This window comes from Tachysurus vachellii, chromosome 11 (genome assembly GCF_030014155.1).
Source record: "Tachysurus vachellii isolate PV-2020 chromosome 11, HZAU_Pvac_v1, whole genome shotgun sequence".
In the NCBI taxonomy this organism is placed as follows: domain Eukaryota; kingdom Metazoa; phylum Chordata; class Actinopteri; order Siluriformes; family Bagridae; genus Tachysurus; species Tachysurus vachellii.
In genome coordinates, this window is record NC_083470.1 from 1372501 (window position 1) to 1385000 (window position 12500).

At 41.7% G+C, this 12500-nt stretch overlaps 1 protein-coding gene across 2 annotated transcripts in view; it reads left to right on the forward strand.

The window, feature by feature from the left end:
- The window catches only part of LOC132853558 (zinc finger protein GLIS1), a 99507-nt gene that overhangs the window by 32921 nt on the left and 54086 nt on the right, over positions 1–12500 (forward strand). For both annotated transcript variants that reach the window (XM_060881393.1, XM_060881394.1), the window contains exon 3: positions 10270–10420. In XM_060881393.1, coding sequence (XP_060737376.1) covers positions 10270–10420 — 151 coding nt within the window. The remainder of the gene's footprint in view (positions 1–10269; positions 10421–12500) is intronic.

Below are 12500 nucleotides of genomic sequence, written 5' to 3' on the forward strand. Positions count from 1 at the left end.
CAGGACAGTAAAGTTTAAAGTCCCCACAAGATTTAGGCAATAAAATTATTTCTATCTTTAGATCTTTAGATCAGTCAGAGCACACTGTGTATTTTACAGATGTTTATATTCCCTTTGACACTGTTGTTGTTGTTGTTGTTCACACAGATTAATTGAATTCGCCTGATGTGTGTGTGTGTGTGTGTGTGTGTGTGTGTTGATGATTAAATCACTTTAGTGTGCTGTGTTTGTGTTTTGTGTATTATTGAGTGTTGAGCATTTGTTTGAGGGTGCAAGTGTGTGTGTATTAGAGTATGTTTTGGAGTGTGGGTTTGTGTATGAGTGGGTATATTTGCGTGTATGCATGTGTGTTTAAGTGTATTTCATTGTGTTTCTGAGCCTTTTGTGTGTGTGTGTGTTTGTGTGTTTGAGTGTATTAGAGCTTGGCTACAAATTAGAACCATCTCTGGTTATGTTTAGTTTTGATGTGATGCTGTGTTTGTGTTGTGTATTTTGAGTGTGTGTACTGTATGTGTGTGTGTGTGTGTGTGCATGTGTGTATTGCTGCAGGGCTGTGTCATTGGAGTAGAACCGTCTCTGGTTGTGTTTAGTGTTGATGTGTGTGTGATGGTATGTGACTCATATGGAGAATTATGTTTGTTCTTTTGAACATTACAGTGTTCTTTGATTTCATCATTCAATAAAAATAATCATTAGACACACACACACACACACACACACACACACACACACACGCAAAACAGAGGGAAATCCCATAACCTCATTGTGGTGGTATTCCAGTCTCCACCTCACTCAACACACACGTTCCATCATTCAGGTTTGATAAAACAGAGTTTATTTTGTACTGCAGTAGGAGAGTTAGTCAGGGGCGGAGCTACAGATCAGCATGGAGAGTAACATCACATTATACACTTAACACTTTATAACTTAACACTTTATAACTCTACTTTAACATGAACCTCATTATAGCATCCATGTATGAGGAGAAAGAAAGAAAGTTTTGATTGTCAGTGAGAAAAAAAAATGTCCAACAGTTTATTCGACTCTGAGTGAATATAAACAGTTCACCTGAATCTGAACATGGACAACCAGTTCCTCTGACTCTGAGGGAGGACGAGCTGTTCCTCTGACTCTGAGGGAGGACGAGCTGTTCCTCTGACTCTGAGGGAGGACGAGCTGTTCCTCTGACTCTGAGGGAGGACGAGCTGTTCCTCTGACTCTGAGGGAGGACGAGCTGTTCCTCTGACTCTGAGGGAGGACGAGCTGTTCCTCTGACTCTGAGGGAGGACGAGCTGTTCCTCTGACTCTGAGGGAGGACGAGTTATTCCTCTGACTCTGATGGAGGACGAGCTGTTCCTCTGACTCTGAGGAAGGAAGAGCTGTTCTTCTGACTCTGATAAGATGACAAGCTGTTCCTCTGACTCTGATAAGAGGATGAGCTGTTCCTCTGACTCTGAGGGAGGACGAGCTGTTCCTCTGACTCTGAGGGAGGATGAGCCGTTCCTCTGACTCTGAGGGAGGACGAGCTGTTCTTCTGACTCTGATAAGAGGACGAGCTGTTCCTCTGACTCTGATAAGAGGACGAGCTGTTCCTCTGACTCTGATAAGAGGACGAGCTGTTCCTCTGACTCTGATAAGAGGACGAGCTGTTCCTCTGACTCTGAGGGAGGACGAGCTGTTCCTCTGACTCTGAGGGAGGACGAGCTGTTCCTCTGACTCTGAGGGAGGACGTGCTGTTCTTTTGACTCTGATAAGAGGACGAGCTGTTCCTCTGACTCTGATAAGAGGACGAGCTGTTCCTCTGACTCTGAGGGAGGATGAGCTGTTTCTCCGACTCTGATAAGAGGACGAGCTGTTCCTCTGACTCTGAGGGAGGACGAGCTGTTTCTCTGACTCTGACCAAGGACGAGCTGTTCCTCTGACTCTGAGGGAGGACGAGCTGTTCCTCTGACTCTGATAAGAGGACGAGCTGTTCCTCTGACTCTGAGGGAGGACGAGCTGTTTCTCTGACTCTGACCAAGGACGAGCTGTTCCTCTGACTCTGAGGGAGGACGAGCTGTTCCTCTGACTCTGATAAGAGGACGAGCTGTTCCTCTGACTCCGATAAGAGGACGAGCTGTTCCTCTGACTCCGATAAGAGGACGAGCTGTTCCTCTGACTCCGATAAGAGGATGAGCTGTTCCTCTGACTTCGATAAGAGGACGAGCTGTTCCTCTGACTCTTATAAGAGGACGAGCTGTTCCTCTGATGCCGAGGAAGGACGAGCTGTTCCTCTGACTCTGATAAGAGGACGAGCTGTTCCTCTGACTCTGAGGGAGGACGAGCTGTTCCTCTGACTCTGAGGGAGGACGAGCTGTTCCTCTGACTCCGACCAAGGACGAGCTGTTCCTCTGACTTTAAGCGTTTGGTGCTAAAGGGAATTCACCAATTTATTTCTCACGAGCTGCTGCTTGAGCCAGGATTTAAACAATAGCTGGTGTTTTGAGGTTGCAGATTTGTTATTGGGCAACATTTGAAACTTTAAAACAGATCTGGGTGAAACGTTCCTGTGGGTTCTGGCCATGTGGAGATTTAGCGCTCACGATTCCACGCCAGTGCAAACGTTTACGTGTTGTTCTTGCCGAACGGAGAGCTTATTGTGATAAATATTTATCTTTTTTTCCACACGCAGATCTGTGACGTCTCAGTGGTGAAATTAGAGCTGACAGCTGGGTGTGAACTTTAACAGCTCGTGTTGGGTTTGAGGCTCAGTGACGCTGGAAAAGTTTGAATTTTCTGCTCAATGTTGACGGATGTTGTGTTAAACAGATTAGTGAGTAAATCACACCACTGGCTGTGATGTTGTGAACATGTGACTGTGGAGAGCCTTGTTCCAGGTCTCTGTTCACCTCAATGTAATTAGTTACACACACACACACACACACTACACTTATATATTCACACACTTATACTCTGATACAGACACACACACTGCTACACTTATATATTCACACACTTGTACTCTGATACACACAAACACACAGCTACACATATATTCACACACTTATACTCTGATACAGACACACACACACACACACACACTACACTTATATATTCACACACTTATACTCTGATACACACACACACACACACACAGCTACACATATATTCACACACTTATACTCTGATACACACACACACACAGCTACACATATATTCACACACTTATACTCTGATACAGACACACACACACTACACTTATATATTCACACACTTATACTCTGATACAGACACACACACACACACACTGCTACACATATATTCACACACTTATACTCTGATACAGACACACACACACATACTACACTTATATATTCACACACTTATACTCTGATACAGACACACACACACACACACTGCTACACATATATTCACACACTTATACTCTGATACAGACACACACACACACACACACACACACACACACACTGCTACACATATATTCACACACTTATACTCTGATACAGACACACACACACATACTACACTTATATATTCACACACTTATACTCTGATACAGACACACAAACACACACTGCTACACATATATTCACACACTTATACTCTGATACAGACACACACACACACACACTGCTACACATATATTCACACACTTATACTCTGATACAGACACACACACACATACTACACTTATATATTCACACACTTATACTCTGATACAGACACACACACACACTGCTACACATATATTCACACACTTATACTCTGATACAGACACACACACACACACACACACACACACACTGCTACACATATATTCACACACTTATACTCTGATACAGACACACACACATACTACACTTATATATTCACACACTTATACTCTGATACAGACACACAAACACACACACACATAAACACACACACTGCAGCACTTATATTCAGACACTTATACTCTGATAAACTCACACACACACTCACAGAAAAACACTGATACACTCACAATTGCAGAAGAAAAGAAAGAAAGAAAGAAAGAAAGAAAGAAAGAAAGAAAGAAAGAAAGAACAATGTAAAAGAAAGACCTCAACAAATATATATATATAAAGAAAGAGACTTTAGCAGGTTCCTGCACTGGGAGAACTGAGGAATTCTTGGGGTTCTAGATTTCATCTGATTAAATCCTGACAGAAAGATTTGATTAGATTCAGTGATGACTGTCACCAGGATCTGGATCAGGATCAGGATCTGGATCTGGATCTGGATCAGGATCAGGATCAGTAACGACTCCATTAAAACCATTAGATTCTGAAGGGAAAATGTTTATTGGAAGTCATTAGACCATTAGGAAGTGTAGCAATTTTTCTAAATGCTATTTTAAAATTCAGCAGGGGGTTAGAGATTTGTACATCACACACACACACACATACACACACACATACACACACACACACACACACACACACACACACTAGTGGTGGAGGAATTGCTCCCAGCATGTGTGACATTACAGTTTTGCTCAATTGCTTAAGCGCATTCGTCAAATGCCAGTCCTTGTTTTCACAACGCTGTTGAATTTCTCCACATCTGTGCTTCATCTGCTCGCGGAACCGTTCACATTTTATCATCACACACACACACACACATACACACACACACACACACTCACAGAATTCCAACGTCGTACACAGTGATGCGGTGAGTAAACCTGGAGCTCGTCGTTCGTCGCTCTTCAGCTGAACGTCGTTACTTTTTCACGTGTGCCTTTATTTGTGTGTTAAAACCTTGCATGCAGAAACACTCGAACAAGTTGAGCTGTACATCAATTTTATCCATGTGGATGTAATCACACACACACACACACACACACACACACACACACACACACACACACACACACACACACGTTTCTTCTGAGACTGTGATTATAAGCGCATGTTGCAGTTTTTTCTGCTTGCTGTGTTTATTTACAGTCACTAACGATCTCGCTCTTTGCGTCTGTCCGAGTCAACACCGGTTCATTTCATGACCAAAACACCACAAACACCTCTCAAACATAACACCTTTAAAAAAAGCATTTTGTCAAACAGATGTCTGCACTGATGATGTAGTAAATATTTCTTTCTTTTGTTAGTTCGTTAGTTGCAAATTGTAATTGTTGATTTTTCCTCCGCTGATGGATTGATAAACACAGATTAGATGGAGAGGATTCTGTACCAGATCATCAGACAGTAAATACAACACCAAGGTGAAAGGGATTCAGTCTCACGAGTCACACGATGCCAACGCGCCACACTGAAATGCAAAACCATGACAAAAATCTCCCCTTTTTTAAGCAAACAAAATGTAAGTGTTAGTCGTTTCAAGTTTATTAACAACGGGATATTTCACGCTTTTTATTTTCCACCCTAAACAGTCAAGTGCAAAACCCCCGGATTTCTGTCCGAGGCTGCGATCAATTTAGTGCAATTTGAAACTTATCTACACATCAGAATGTTCATCATCTTCTCCTGAAGACTCCTTATGACAAACAGCCATCCTTCTAATGCCCCCTTTTCCACCGAGGCAGTTTGAGTGCAGGTTCGGAGCCTAATTTAGAAGCAGTTCTTTCTTTTCCGACAGCCAAAGCACCGTCTCTGAACCAGGAAAAGTGGTTCTTAAGTAGCACCAAAACGCCGCTGGTCTAGACTTAAGAACCACTTGCGTCAGGGGCTGTGGGCGGGGCTGTGGGCGGGGCTGTGGGCGGGGCTACTGATAGCACATTTGATAATGTACCTTAAGTATACTAATGTTTAATACACTTTTACTTTACCGTGATATGATACATTATCAGCACACATGATAGTAAGTAGCTACATGCTAAGGCTAACTTTTTTCTGTGTTAATGATAAAATAACGTTATGTACTTTCTCCATTACAACCTCCGTTTATACAGATTACATGGAGCTGCACGTACACGTTGGATTCGCCGCGTTTGGGTGTTAATGTAGGTTCACAAAGCCATGAGCATTAACAGTAAAGCAACATCCGCCATTGTTGATGTTGTGTTTGTGTTTGTTGCTGCTGCGCTAACGTTGCTGTGTAACGTGACACGTATACAGAGACGTCAGACTCAGCTCTGTGTTCTTAGAAGGTTCGCCAGTGGAACCAACTTTGAACCAGCACCAGCGCTAGCTCTGAACCAGCACCCGGTTCTTTTTGGTGGAAAAGGGGTATAATGGAGCTCAAAATTTTGTGGCGCCTTCGACAGTCTTCTGTGAGAAGTCAGGAGACCTGAAAAAATCCTTCAAGAAACACGTACTGTACAGTACTAAAAAGTCCAGGTCTCTTCTTTAGTAACGTCTGAACATACGCTTTTAATCCTTTTTACTGTGCATGATAAAGAAAGAACCTTCACAAGACAAGTTCATGTCGTGTTGGTTTTATAATTTCCACAGTAAGGGTGTACAAACTTTTGCACTTTAGTCTAGCTTTATGTATCTGGAATTAATTTTTTTCTGTAGGTGTGAGCGTTGACAGCTCTGGAGAACGTGACCTTTCGTAGTGAGCGGCTCTATCCATCTTGATGAGGAATGAGGCGAGGAACCGAGGTCCTTTCAGGGCAGTCTGTCATCCTGACGCTGCTATTTAGCATTTTGGAAGTGTTGGTGTAAGCGGTGATAAAGGGCCACTTCATTTCAGCCACGTGAGCTGATGGATTTATGACATTCTGAAATATGGGACACTTAAACAAGGTTTATAGCATTTAGCAGGTGGCCTTTTACCCAGAGCCACTTACAGAAGGTCTTTATAGTCTCCATTAAAGAAGAAGAAGAAGAAGAAGATTTTATGGTTTCTCCATGAAGTCGTCATTCTGAGTGGGAAAATTCACGAGCTGGGGAGAAAACATGGTGGATGTCTGTAGAACATCTATAGCTGAGGGTAAATTTATTGAGGCTTCACCTCAGAAGCTGATTTCAGATCATTTTCAGTCATGTGTTCGGGGCATTAAATGTTAACCAATAGGACCAATAGGAGAGAAACGGTTTGATTACGGTGTAATGAGTAACGAATAATTCACAACAACTTCATAAATCGATTAAAAACACCAAAAAGTGAAACTGACCCGATGACCCATGTCCGTAGTGTGTGATTGCGTGAGTGAATGAGAGTGTGTGTGTGTGTGCCCTGTGATGGGTTGGCACTCCGTCCAGGGTGTATCACAGGCTCCCCGTGACCCGAGGTAGTTGAATGAATGAAACCGGAGCAGTGAGGATTAAGGGTCTCGCTCAAGGGTATAACAGCAGCAGCAGCAGCAGCAGTGTGGACGTCTGACCTTCTGATCATCACCACAGAGCTTTTAATCAGTGAGCCGCTTCATCTCAAGCTGCTCCACACAGCTCAGGGTCTCAGACTCCAGTCTCAGGGCTTCACAATCACTCCGTTTGGGATAGAAAATACTGACCGAAGAAGCAGGTCACATTGTTTTGGTTGCTGTTATCATTCATTCATTCATCTTCTACCGCTTATCCGAACTACCTCGTGTCACGGGGAGCCTGTGACTATCTGAGGCATCATCGGGCATCAAGGCAGGATACACACTGGACGGAGTGCCAACCCATCACAGGGCACACACACTCTCATTCACTCACACAATCACACACTACGGACAATTTTCCAGAGATGCCAATCAACCTACCATGCATGTCTTTGGACCGGGGGAGGAAACCGGAGTACCCGGAGGAAACCCCCGAGGCACGGGGAGAACATGCAAACTCCACACACACAAGGTGGAGGCGGGAATCGAACCCCCAACACTGGAGGTGTGAGGCGAACGTGCTAACCACTAAGCCACCGTGACCCCTGGTTGCTGTTATACAAAGCTAATAAAAGGTTTGGTGAAAGAAGATGTTCAGAAGAATTGTGTGTTACAAACTAAACAGAAATCCTGGTGATCATTTCATCCTGATTAAGAGAAGCTTTACATCTGCTCTGTATTCCATCTCAGTGCTCTCGCTAACTACCATCAGAAATCTCCTGATTTTTAACAAATAACAAAACATTGAGACTCGAGTGGATTTTTTTTTTTAATATGTTATAAATAGAGTTTGATTTTTATGACCTGAAATTCCAGGCTATGAATTTTTAAGGGTTTAGCTAACGTTAGCTTCAGAGCCTGCTTGTTTTTATTGACTTGTTAATCTTTGTTTCCAGCTAATTAAAAAAATACTTCAAGTTTTGAATAAAAATGCAGAGTTAAATAATATAATAAATATTTGTGTTGCTCGCTGGAGGAATCGTGGAGACTCGCGTTGATGATGTTAGCGTGGAAAAGAAAATCCACTGCTCCACTGATCCAGAATCAGCTCCTAATTTTATAATCTTTTATTATCTGATTTATTTTTATAGCTTCTCTAAACGCGCCTGCTCTCGAGGTCTGCTTGGGTTTTTTTTTGTGTGAGTGTGTGAAAAAGTTTGTGCACCCTGGCCACATGGTGTAGCTCAAAAAAAATGTCAATTTGCAGTTACTTTATATTTGATGAAATTAAATACATAGATAAATAAGGCTCTCGTGGCACGTGCAAAAGTTTAGGCGCCCCACCACTCGATGCTTACTAACAGCTGTTTTTTCGAGACATTGCCGCTTTTTTTATCCAGCTACAAGTCTTTCTTTTCTTGATTAATGAATTTTCACCCACTGTTCGCTTGGGTTAAGATCTTCTCAGGGTTCTGTGAGGATCATTCATCACTTTTTGACGTAGTTCATGGTGGATCTCTGTCCTGTTGGAGAAGCCAATCTATTTTTTATCATCTTTACTCTTTTCTGTCACTTTCCTTTCCAGAATTTATTGATATTCACTTAAATCTATTCTTCCTTCAGTGCCTCTGGTTTATTTAGATATGGTTTAGATTCAGATGTCGATGTTAGCGATGAGGTCGCAGGTAACGTTTTCTTCTAATGACTCTAACATGCAGGATCAGGTTTGGACGACGCCACTGATCGTTGAGATCGATTCCTGATTTCCACAGTAAAACCTAGCTGTGGTTCCTTTATGGCGTTTCTGGGGTTTAGTGGAAGCTGTAGGAACATTTTCAGATCCTCAGTCAGCTGCTTGATGTTTTAGAAGTGAACTTTTTTATTCTGTGGAATTCTGAGGCCTTCTTCACCTGCCTCAAGAGACCTACGCAAATTTGCCTCTGAGACTGTTGAAGTCTGTCCAAACTTTGTATTAGAGTTTATTCAAATAAACTCATCCTTCATCCTTCATTTTTGCAAGAAATTTTAACTTAAAAAAAAGGTTTTGCTGCAGTTTTTTTTTTTTTTTTTTTTTTTTTTTTACAAGGTTTTGCTGTTTGTTTCTTTTTACATAAAACATCACAATATATATGATATATGTGATTTGGCCAGGGGTGCCAAAACTTTTGAATGCAACGATCTGTGTGTGTGTGTGTGTGTGTGTGTGTGTGTGTGTGTGAGTGTGTGTGGAATCATATATATTTGTGTGTTTGTATACAGTGCACTCAATAATTATTGGCACCCTTCATAAACTATATCCAAACTTGTAATTCTAAAATAAACATTCAACAGTTTAGATTTCGCAAACATCAGGAGAAAACATCAGGAGAAAACATCAGGAGAAAACATCAGGAGAAAACATCAGGAGAAAACATCAGGAGAAAACAATTTCTCATTGTTCTGACAAAAACAAATCATCCTCATTACACCGACTTCTTTTTTAAACAATATCACATGCACCAAAATTACTGACACCCCTCAGGAATATTTTAAATAATATTCATATAAATTGCAATTCTTGGAAAACCTTTTGTCAATATTTTGTGTGTTTGTGTATGTGTGTATGTGTGTGTGTGTGTGTGTGTTGGAAAGCCTTTTGGCATCTCTCTGTTCTCACTTCATTTCCTGACTCAGCACTCACACACCACATTTGTCTTTGGACTTGGTCTCAGTTTCTCAACAACGATATTTTTATTTCTCTCTGTTAATGAAAAGTCTGCTGAGTAATCAATCAATCGATCAATCGATCAATCAATCGCTCAATCAATCGATCAATCGATCAATCAATCGATCAATCAATCAATCAATGTGTAAAAGAAACTAAAACTTGAATGAAATGAATTGATTTAGATTTGAGTGAGAACTGATGTGATGTTAGAAGGTGTCTGTGTTCAGAACATTTTTACCTGCTCAGGTATCGTTTATCGCTGCTTTTAACTGAATTTGACACGTTTGCGTCGCTACTTAATGACATCTGTAACTCTACCGTCATGCAGCAAACGTCGGCCGCGTCTCGTTCTGCCCCGAGAAGGATGGAGGGAGCGAGTTATCCGTGGAGGAGTGTGCTTTACTGCGCTGTGGACTTAACCTGCCGTCTCTTTCTGGACCTCAATACAACCAGAGAGCGCAGTGTGAAGTGGACTCAAGGTAACATCACCTAACATCTTCAAATAAAACTCTACAGATAGACCCAGAATTAATCAGGTTCACACCCGTGTGTTTCCTGAACCTCCACATGATCAGGTGTTTAATCGGGTTCACACCCGTGTGTTTCCTGAACCTCCACATGATCAGGTGTTTAATCAGGTTCACACTCGTGTGTTTCCTGAACCTCCACATGATCAGGTGTTTAATCAGGTTCACACTCGTGTGTTTCCTGAACCTCCACATGATCAGGTGTTTAATCAGGTTCACACTCGTGTGTTTCCTGAACCTCCACATGATCAGGTGTTTAATCAGGTTCACACTCGTGTGTTTCCTGAACCTCCACATGATCAGGTGTTTAATCAGGTTCACACTCGTGTGTTTCCTGAACCTCCACATGATCAGGTGTTTAATCAGGTTCACACTCGTGTGTTTCCTGAACCTCCACATGATCAGGTGTTTAATCAGGTTCACACTCGTGTGTTTCCTGAACCTCCACATGATCAGGTGTTTAATCAGGTTCACACTCGTGTGTTTCCTGAACCTCCACATGATCAGGTGTTTAATCAGGTTCACACTCGTTCGCACTTCTGACTAATGTAATAAACAAACAAACAAACAAATAACATATAAATGTTTTATATAATATTACTATAGAATATTGTAGAAATTAGAGACATGACTAGTATTTCTTATTTTTTCCACATTTCTCTTAAAGTTTTGCTCTAAAGACGATCTCTTCGTCTTAGAATCACTTTGTACTGAGATGAGTTAGAATCAAGTGAATCACTTTGGACTGAGATGAGTTAGAATCAGGTGAATCACTTTGGACTGAGATGAGTTAGAATCAGGTGAATCACTTTGTACTGAGATGAGTTAGAATCAAGTGAATCAATTTGTACTGAGATGAGTTAGAATCAGGTGAATCACTTTGTACTGAGATGAGTTAGAATCAGGTGAATCACTTTGTACTGAGATGAGTTAGAATCAGGTGAATCACTTTGGACTGAGATGAGTTAGAATCAGGTGAATCACTTTGGACTGAGATGAGTTAGAATCAAGTGAATCAATTTGTACTGAGATGAGTTAGAATCAGGTGAATCACTTTGTACTGAGATGAGTTAGAATCAAGTGAATCAATTTGTACTGAGATGAGTTAGAATCAGGTGAATCACTTTGGACTGAGATGAGTTAGAATCAAGTGAATCACTTTGGACTGAGATGAGTTAGAATCCGGTGAATCACTTTGTACTGACATGAGTTAGAATCAAGTGAATCAATTTGTACTGACATGAGTTAGAATCCGGTGAATCACTTTGTACTGACATGAGTTAGAATCAAGTGAATCACTTTGTACTGACATGAGTTAGAATCAGGTGAATCGCTTTGTACTCATATTAGAAGAATGATTATGAATCAGGTGAATCAGTTTGTGTTCATATTAGTAGTTAGTTGTTAGCTGAACAGGAACATTGATTCTGTTTGTGGAATAGTTAAAAAGATTTGGGGCAATAGTTCAGGTAAAGGGAGAAAATTAAAAGAAAGAGGGCAGAGAGAGGGGGGAGGGGGTGGGGGCTTCTCACGTCACTCAGGAGCTTTGCACAAAATCCATAATGAGCCAAATGACAGGACTGATTATGTGGAAGATCAGAGCAACACACCAGGAAACATGAGCTCGCTTCATTCAACTGGCCAAAGATTCCCGCTAGAATGGCTGCCATTGTCACCATTTATCCTGCCTCTTATCCTCTGACTCCTATCTGACCAGGATGAACCATCATCAAAAGCATGTCAAACACACACACACACACACACACACACAGTGTACTGTCCTGTCTTAGTCTTAAATACCCTTTCATAACTATGACTAGGGCCAAATTTCTGTATTATTTATTCATGAAGAGACTCCGAGGCAGACCACAGAGCCACAATTATGAATTCCCTCCAATTCCTGAGAGAAATCTGCCCTCAGAACTGCGGCAAATCAGAAAGCCGTGAGAAACGTCCGTGATCGAATGTTTGAGCCGTTAGCATGGAGCGTTGGGCGGATGAACAGGCGAGCTTTGAGCTTTTTTATCCGTCA